At 41.4% G+C, this 9663-nt stretch overlaps 1 protein-coding gene across 1 annotated transcript; it reads right to left on the bottom strand.

Annotated features, from left to right (window-relative positions):
- Positions 1 to 1071: 1071 nt before the first annotated feature.
- slc12a3 (solute carrier family 12 member 3) lies at positions 1072 to 9403 on the bottom strand. Its single transcript, XM_023411397.2, is given in 25 exon segments — positions 1072 to 1344; positions 1590 to 1657; positions 1806 to 1944; positions 2188 to 2274; positions 2443 to 2554; positions 2651 to 2749; positions 2883 to 2960; positions 3164 to 3246; positions 3486 to 3592; positions 3907 to 4044; positions 4183 to 4294; positions 4468 to 4567; positions 4646 to 4801; positions 4913 to 5014; positions 5155 to 5376; positions 5415 to 5627; positions 5952 to 6036; positions 6150 to 6280; positions 6459 to 6570; positions 7056 to 7166; positions 7296 to 7435; positions 8198 to 8293; positions 8383 to 8458; positions 8595 to 8732; positions 9031 to 9403. Coding segments are annotated over 25 exon segments (3120 nt in total). The 5' UTR covers positions 9304 to 9403; the 3' UTR covers positions 1072 to 1202.
- Positions 9404 to 9663: the final 260 nt, after the last annotated feature.

Here is a 9663-nt window from a genome sequence, read left to right as displayed (position 1 = left end):
CATTACTGCTGGACCGAAGAGCAGCAGGAGAACAGGTGTGCTAACTGGGCAGCTCACACAGGTTCCTTGAATGTTCTTTGTTCTGTGTCCTGAGATCATTCAGTTTGCCCTTCAGATCAGCTGCTTTCCTCTATTATTTCACCTTTGTTCCTGAGTGTATTCAGTGAGTTCATTTCATTATAGTTTCTCAAGTTATTTTTATTTTGTTGTTGAGAATGTATTGATGTACTGATTTTTTTTATGTAGAATTGTTCATAGTTGTTTGTTCAAGATAAGTCTAATCCTAGAACACGTGTGGAAAATTATATTTTCATTAAATTTACATGTTCATTTGAATAAAATCCCCAATAACTTCTATAATGACTTTAATATGTATAATTTTAGCCTGTTATTTTTCTGCACCAGATGTTTTGAGGATGGAGCACGATATTATAATCATGGATTGTGCATTTAAAGGACAAGGTCTTTACAAGAGAACACCTGTGGTGCTGATAAAAATTCAGGGTCTCAAGGACGCTTTAGTACGCCAGGTGCTCTTTCACACTATGAAGATGTATAAAAGATACAACAAATAGAATCAACCACATGTTTATTCTGTATTTTAAATTATTGTTCAACAACTATATACAAAGAGATCGTCTTTACCAACTGGCAGAATTAAATAAGTGGCACTGTTCAGAATCAGCACACAGATTATTGATTAATGGGAGAACTGAGACAGGTGGAGTGGCTCACACACACACACACACACACACACACACACACACACACACACACACACACACACACACACACACTGTCTTGCCATTCTTTATTTTAAACATATAATAACAACAATCATATTGAACTAAAGTAATTTTGTCCTAATTTGTGCAATAAATGTAATGAAGGACACAAAATATTTTATGTGCACATAATTGGACGATATTACTAATAACTTTTTATAAATTATTGTCTTTACAATCAGTAATTGCTTCATTTTATTTATTCAGTATGTGTTTCCAAGAGTGATTCCCTTTTCCAGTACTTGTATGTTATCAACATTCTTAATTAAAGGGCAACAGCATAATATTAGGATTCATGTTTCAATGTTTTAATTACACGATTAGATAATCATTAATAGTAATCAAGGCATTGCCAAGATGAAAATGTCAGGATAATAATTTGCTTCATTATATGTGCGTTACACTCATGGAGACATTTCATTGGCAGTAGAAGGTAAGAACGTTTTCCTGGTTTCCTCTGACCAGTAGCACTGGGGGTCTCAGGTCACATGACAAGATGTCCAGCCACGCCAGGAAGAGAGTACTGGGACACACTCCTCTCCTCCCCACTGGCATGGTGCTGCCAGGAGATAGCAAAGGAGATTTAATGAGGTGCACAGTTTGCACTGAGCTAAGAATGAGTTCAAAACCTCCACAGGTGATGACTTTTAATTAAGTGATTGTACTTGTATTTGATTGTACTTAAAAAATGACCAGAGCCATTCACACAGAGTGGATTTGTTGGCCTCTCCTTTTACTGTGCATTGACTATCTAATAATAAAGTAGGACTCCTGTGACCTATAAAGAAGAATTACTGTACTCACACAACAATCAGAGCAGCTTCTCTGGAGTAGTCCTGCAGAACCTCGTTGAGACGGATCTGACGGAGAGACTGGATTCCACAGAGGTTCCATTAAAAAGAGAAAAAAGAAGTTTCTGATTAATGATTTCTGTATGTGGTCTATCAAAATGTGTGTAATTCTGGTAACTCATGAGTGTGTGTGTGTGTGTGTTTGTGTGTGTGTGTGTGTGTGTCAGACCTTAGCCTTGTTCCTCTCTAAATCCTGGTCAGTGATCATCCAGGGCTCCTCCTGCTGTCTTGGTGGCCCAGAATCAGAGTCCTGCTTGGGGTTTGTGTCCAGCCTGAAGCAACTCACCATGTTCTCAAACTGATGAACACTGGCGAGACAAACATGGAAGCATGGATTTAAAAATGTCAAGGCAACATTTATGAGGCTTTATGAGATCATCTGTAGTTATAGTAGAAGTCTTTGGGTCTAACAGTGACTTAGAGGATTAGTCAGCATCGCAGGAGGACTCCAAGTGCCATCTAGTTTTGTTTATCATCAAATCAAAGCACATGGCCGTGTGCATGGCCTCTATTAAGCCAACCTTCCCCTATACAAGCTTTGGCAGCCTTACTTCCCAGGCTGAGGTTTTTGGTAGATGTCTGGAAGCACTTCAACTTCATGGAAACCAAGACGGAACTTCTTGATGAGCGCCAATACCCTGAAAAAAGATAAGAACTTGACTCGTCATAGCAAGAAAAGCAAAAGAAAAGTTGATAACATCAATTACTAATAACTGCATTCCTTTTACTGGGTATCTCAGTTCTCCAGCAAATGTGTAAAAACACTGTAGAAAAATGAATTATTGAGAAGTAATCCAAGCGCTTACTCCTCCTTCTGCTCCTCTTTCTTGTCTGTTTCTCCGCCCACAAACACTCGGACCTTACACCTGGCCCAGCGCTTCCTGCGAGTCAGCAGGTAGGGCAGCAGCAGCGTCAGGCCTGGTGGAGCGAGCACACACACATGAGGAAACCTATGATATTATTCTTGACAGAAGACAAGACGGAGGTGATAGATGGATGGAGAGATAATCAGACCTCCATCATCAGACAGCCAGTATATGTCGATGGTCTTCTTCCCTTGTTTTTTCTGAAACACTGTGCTGGGCTGAGACTCTGGATCAATGGAGATAGAAGCTGCAAACAATTTTGTATACACAGAGAACATTTAATGGCATCAAACTGTAGCCTAGTTTCAATATTCAAAGTTAAAGTTGCCATTATATGTAAAACAAATGAATCCTAATGATATGATAATGTATATACATACACGTAGTGCTTGTTTGAATGCGGGAAGGGGCAGAGATGGTATTTATACTCTCTTGTCCTCCATCAAAGCTGGGATTGACTGAAATAAAAGAAGAATTTGCTGTGTACATGGATTTACTTGAAGTCAATCATTTTGACGATGATGAATGAATGTGGACTGCACTTCCCACCATGATAACTCCGAACAAACTGACAGATATTGGAGCTGCAGTGGCTGTCAAGAGTTTAGTGAATTATTTTACTCTCACTGCGCGATGTTCTAGTGTGAATTAAGGCCCTCACCGTGTGATTGAGATGGACGAGAGGCATCCAGTCCCTCCCTCATTCTCAACACGCACACACCATAGTGTAGGTCGAATGCATCACTGAAACACACATATACGTGAATATACAGGTACATGAACACACACACACACACACACACACACACACTGTGCTGGCTGGGGTGGCGTTTTCTATGATCAAGTTTCATGTTGTCATGGTTTTTAAGGCTTAAATTTGGACATGAACAGCTTTATTGAAAAAAACATGACTATAAGTGTTCAAATTAATAGTTCAAAAGTATACACACACAATATGAAGTATTCATTCCCACTGTACTCACTGCAGTATTCCTATATAGTCATGTGCAGCCTGAGCTGTGTCACTGCGCCAGTCTTTCTTGAAACCCGTCAGCAGAACATTCGGCTTGATACGACCCAAACCCGCCCCCTGTTGGACGGACAGAAGCACGAGAAGAGGAGCGGTCAACTTCTGGATTCACTCAGCATCACATGAGTAATCCTGGATAACTGATCTCACATAGCTGGTGACCAACTGCCCGTGTTACCGCTGGTTTTATCAGTCTAATTACTTGAACTTGAAGTCATTGATGCAACAGCTTCAGATCAGGAGCAGAGGATTTAATATAAGATGAGACATTCAGACTGAAAAGCTTGGGTTCAATCCGAAGCTTTGTGCGACAGATAAGGTTCAGTTGATCGAGGCAGTTCATTGGAATAGAATAGACGAGGTGTAATTCTCACCTGTAGCAGCATGTTAACTCCTGATCGTAGCTCTGTAGCCACCACTCCTCTGTAGAATGACTTGACCCTCCGCTGGTTCAACCAGCTAACATGCCTGTCACTGCTTGTTTTGTCCACGGCTGCTGGGGAGGAATCAGCCTGAAATACAGTCACATAAGAAATGCTTTACTTGTTCTCACAGCTGGAACCAGAAATATTAATATTTAAAAAATATATATATATAAGATTATCCAGGAAACACTGAGAGATGTGATAGTAATGTTGAGCTGTACTCACAGCAACCACGTTGCCACACATCATGAGACTGAGACTCTTGGTGAAACAGTTGACCAGATCCACCAGAGCTGGACGACTGCTGGGAGGACCTGTCAGCACCAAACACTGCGGTCTGAAAGAAGAGCGTCATCAGAAAGATGGTAGGTAGTTTAGTCAACAACTTCTGCTGACAGGTTTAAGGTATCTGAGGATACGTTAACTGAAGTAGATTTGTGAATCCTTAATGCCCTAGATGTAATCTGGATTGATCAGTAAATACACTGTAAAGTAAACGTCCTCGCCAACCTGTAGTTCTTGACGTGGTCCTCCACATGGTTGAGGCCTACGCACTGGTTCAGAGCGATGTTGTAGGAGCCCGCCTGCACCGACGAGCCCCAGTTCACAGCTGAACACAGAGCAGAGCAGCAGAGTTAAAAGGATGCTCTTTGTTGTGTGAAACTCGTGTGAGTGGGTGTGAGTTTACCGGGCTTCTTGTAGAGCGAATATCCCAAAAGGAAGATGACAATGCCAAAGGCAATGAGGGCCGCCCACCAGTTCAGCAGGAACATGATCACCACACAACACACGGCACCCAGCAACGACAGCCACTTACTGTAGAACCTGAAGGACGGACGCCAACCTACACACACACAAACACACACGCACCTCTACCGGGAACTGTTTTCATTGATTCTTATTGCATTCATGTTTATCCATCTATCTGTCCATACGTCTTCTTGGAGCTTTCTACCTGGCGAGTTGGTGATCGAGGCGTGGAAGCAGCTGAAGTTGATGAGAGAGTAGGAGGCCAAAAAGAAGTTGGAGATGATGGGAGCGATGGTGTTCAACTCAGCTGGTGGAAAGACAGAAGGCAGAAGAGAGAGAATTTAAGAGAACAAAGATTCCCATTAGTTTTTAAAGGTATAATCCAAAGAGTAAAAAGTCAAAGTATAAAGTCAAAAACCTAATTTTGGAAAGTATTAATGGTCTCACCAATGAGAATGAAGCAGGCTGCGATGATGTACGTCAACAGGTAGCCTCTGAGCGGTTCATCATTTTTGCCGTAACCTTTGCCAAAGACGCCAATGAGAGGGTAGAGTTTGTCCTTGCACAGACACTACCAGAAAAAAAAATATATAAAAATTTCTTATTCACAGCAGCGAAAATAAGAAAAGCCTATTTTAAGACAGGCACAGGGAGACGGACAAGGTTTCACTGAAATATATGAATAAATATGTAAATAATTTATTAACACAATATAGCGTGTATGTGTGTGTGTGTGTGTGTGTGTGTGTGTGTGTTGACCTGATAGTAGTTACTGATGCCGTAGGTGCATGTGCTATTCTTGATACAATTGCTGAAGTCCCATCCGTGTTGACAAGCTAAACCAACACAATCCTCGCTGGATGTGGAGGAAGACATGGTGTCATTTAACATGCCAGACGCATCCCGTACCACACAGGATCCTGGGAGGAAACATGCAAGGACACAAGCATGTACATAAGTTACTACATGAATAATAAGTGATGTTAGAAATGAAATGCTAGAAGTGTTACAGTATTTAAAGCTGACTGTAAGATACTAAACTGTACCACATATATTCAAAGTCTGCAGAAAGATATGGGAATATTATAGTTAAGTTATTATGGGCTTAAGATGATAAATTGTGAACTGTAAGAGACCGTGTATTATGAAAAATGTACGCAGAGGTAGCCACTGAAGAGCAGCTCACTGTATGGGTGGAAGGCAGTCTGAATACAGTTATGCTAGGTGGCATGGTCATACAGTACCAATGGTAGCAGTGACGAGGAGGTAGGACATAGTGGTCCAGAATATAGCCATCAGTGTTCCTCGAGGGATGGCCACTGTTGGATTCTGGGAAGGAGAGGACATAAGACATCAACACAGAAGCTTTAAACTGACTAATAAATTCCCACACATACATAGTATATATATATATAGAGAGAGAGAGCAACAAACTGACATACCTTCAGATCTCCAGAGATGTTAGCCCCTGCCAGGATGCCCGTGGCTGAGGGGAAAAAAATGGAGAACATGCCAAAGAAGCTTCCCTCTGCCCCCCGCCAGTTGGGAACAAAATTGGCAGCAAAGATATCCGCTGTAGAAGGTGAAATAGTCAGTTAACTGGAGAGCTCATCGTCATATCAAAATCGTTTATTTCAATCATTTGTTAAGAAGATTGATGATCCTTGATTTGTGTAAGAACTACCACACGCACAATAGCTTATGAAACGAGGGGGTATTCAATAATCTCTGGCATGATACTCAATAGTCACCTTTGTAGCTAAAGAAACCTTTGGCTTGTTTCTGCGGTGAAGCAGGAATGATCGTTCCAACAAAGTAACTGGCAAATGACACCATGATGACCAGGAAGAACAGAATCTGCGCCTGTGGAAGGCAGAATATATACGGTAAATATATGGATGCAGACATTCACATGCAAGAACGAGTTAGAACACGCTAGCTAGCATGGTTAAAACAAACACAATAAAGTGTCTGTCTCTCTGTAATTCATTAGCATGGCAGGTGCTGTAAGGAGAATTTTAGTGTAGCTTCCAAGCAGTTAACTAACAAAGACAACCCATGATTGGGAGAAATGAGTAGCCTCTGCACATAGAGTTCAGGCTATAGTATAAGTATGTTGTGGGTGGTGCTGCTCATGTAGTTGCACTTCAAGTTGTAGCCCATAATGAGGACCCTCAGGCTTTACAAGGTAGCTAATCTATTACCTCTGTTGGCGTTAGGAACTAACTGACACAAACCAATAGCCGCCCATTACAGGGCTATTCACTCACCCACACAGCTGGAGTTCCTTCTTATTTATTAACCACCAAGAGAGTTTACTATGGTCTCATATGTTTGGTTGAGCTAACCTTGGATTCCCATGCCATGCCAGCCATCGAGATGCCTAGAAGACATGTGACAGTGATGACGCCGATGATGCGAATGTCATTGGTGCGGTCCACCATGACAGCTCCATTTTCCTGAAGAAGGAATTTCAGATAAATTTCAGGAGGGATGGGAGAGAATAGAGAAGCATACTATGACACTAAGGTGTTATCATGTAAAAAAAAAAGTGGTCCAAAGAAAGTAACAAACAGCATCATACTCACTCGCATGAGGTCTGTAACAGTCTCAGCAAAGCCCACGGTGTGCATGGCCACAGCTACAGCATTGGCAAAGGCAAAGATCAGACCGATGGATCCACCCAGCTCTGGACCCAGGCTACGACTGATCAGGAAGTAGGTCCCACCTGAAGGCAAGAGGGGGAGGGAGTCGCGAGAGGCAACGACAATAAAAATCTAGGCCTTTACTTGATAGCAATCTTTTTATTTTTATTTTCTTATTTCTTTGTTGACAATATTAACAAAAAAGCATCAGAAACAGTTTCAGAAAGGTTCATAAATGTTTCAAATTCTTCAAATTTTTGACTGGACTGCAACAGCGTGAATGTTTGTGACTGACTGACTGACTGAATGAATGAGTGATCGAGTTACGCCATTGGTCAGCCGAACTTAATACATTTGTCACTATATTTTATTCTCGCAAAACAAATTTTTTTCTAGACTTTTTTTTAAAAAAAAGCACCTAGAAACTAATCAAGTGAGTTTTTGGACAAACCTTAGCTACTTTCCATAGAAGAGAGTCGCCAGCACACAGGGCGATGGTCCTTTTAACTTAATTATCCAGGAACACATAAAAAGCTCAGAATTATAAATTAAAAGTTGTTATAAAGCACTACGAGTGATTAAAAAAGCAGAACAGCAAAATCTGGAAAAATGTGCTTCTGGTGTTAAAGCCAGGCTACTGCTCCTGCAACAGACTGGCCACTATTTCAAACGTGTGAATGAGAAAGGCTTCATTGGAAATTTAGCTGTATCAAAATAGTGTATATGTGAGCACAGTACGTGGGAGAGAAGCAAACAGATAAAGATGTCATTTGTTTAACGTGGTTCCACAACAGTTTTCAACTACTTCTATATAACATATGTCTATAACAACCGGGTGAACAGACCTCCTTTGACTTTTCCGTTGGTAGCAATGGCTGAAGTAGAGAGGCCAGTGATCCCAGTTATCAAAGAGGATAGAAGGATAATCACCCAGGTCAGACCTGAAGTGGAGACATAAATAGAAAGAGAGAAGGTGACTATGAGCCAGCTTGCACAGAATAAATTAATTTAATCTTTTTATTAGACGTACCTATACCAGCTTGAGCAGTAATCCAAGGCAGCCTCAGGTACAAGATCACCCCCCAGATATTTAACATGCAACGGATCTATGTGACAGACAGACAGTTACCGAGTGAATTTACCAAATACATCAGACCTGATTGAACCTAGTCAGCATTCGTTCAACAAAAACATAACTCACTCACTCAACAACAAAACTCACAGGGGTCTCACCGTACGTACCAAGACTCCCTGTACCCAGCCGAAGCGGGTAGGTTCAGGCGGCGGCTCCTTTTGCTCATCCTCGTCTTCCTCAGAGCTGTCTCCTCCATCCATCTGTTCACCTGTTGTCTCCTCATACATGGGAGGTCTGGAGTCATCCTATTCAAGTCAAGGTCGATCAATTTTATTTAAAAAGCCCAAAATTCAAAATCACAAATTTGGTAACAATGATATTTGCTAGGTTTTTAAAAAATTTTCTTTTAAGAATTTGGAGAGATAAATCATGACCTGAATCTAACTGATGTATCATGAGATTAGTTTTAGACCATTTAAAACATATTCAGTGGAAATTAGGGGGGAAAAAAAACACTTTTTTTGTTAAACAAATATTAATTTCTGCTACTCTTATTGTAATTGAGGTAATCTGAACAGCTGACAAACAGCAGAGAATCCTCACCTCAGGGTTGGCGTACAGCTGGTACAGTGATGGTCTGAAGCGTCTCCGGCGGCCCCATACCTCTGTGTTGGCGTAGAAGTCATAATGTGGCGGGGAGTCCAGAGTCTCATAGCCAGTCAGAGCATCAGATCGACAGGATGCTACACTGCTCCCATCGCCGTAACCAGACTCATTGAAAGCTCCAAGTGTTGCCTTCCCATTTCCTGCCGACTGAGGAACTGCAGGTCTGTTTGCAGCCACATGAACACTGTTGCCTGCAACTGGCAGGTCCATTCAGAATGGCAGAATGGTCTCTACTGTATATTAAGAAGATTTTTACCACAAAGATCGTCAAAAAGTGAGCTGATTGGTGCAGTTTTTGTAAGTCAGTCACTTTGAGCATCAAGGTGACGGAGCCATTGTGTAGTTTCAGGTGAATTGTGAGGGTTGGTTTTATATTTGACCTCAGCCAAGCAGGAAGAGCCCAAGGCCATGTACGAAGGCTGGTTCAGTGATCAGTAAAACAAGACTTATTACACGAATTATTAAGCCTGTCATGGACAATTTCACATTGTAGGGTCAACCAAAAAAAAATCATTGTGCTGGGCCACGAGTTCCACTGTTCCACAGAGTGAAGAATCATTTAGAAAATGT

Source organism: Seriola lalandi, unplaced genomic scaffold (genome assembly GCF_002814215.2).
Source record: "Seriola lalandi dorsalis isolate HSWRI2012SDOR001 ecotype SW California unplaced genomic scaffold, Sedor1 jcf7180002054465, whole genome shotgun sequence".
In the NCBI taxonomy this organism is placed as follows: Eukaryota; Metazoa; Chordata; class Actinopteri; order Carangiformes; family Carangidae; genus Seriola; species Seriola lalandi.
This window is presented reverse-complemented; position numbering and strand designations above follow the sequence as displayed.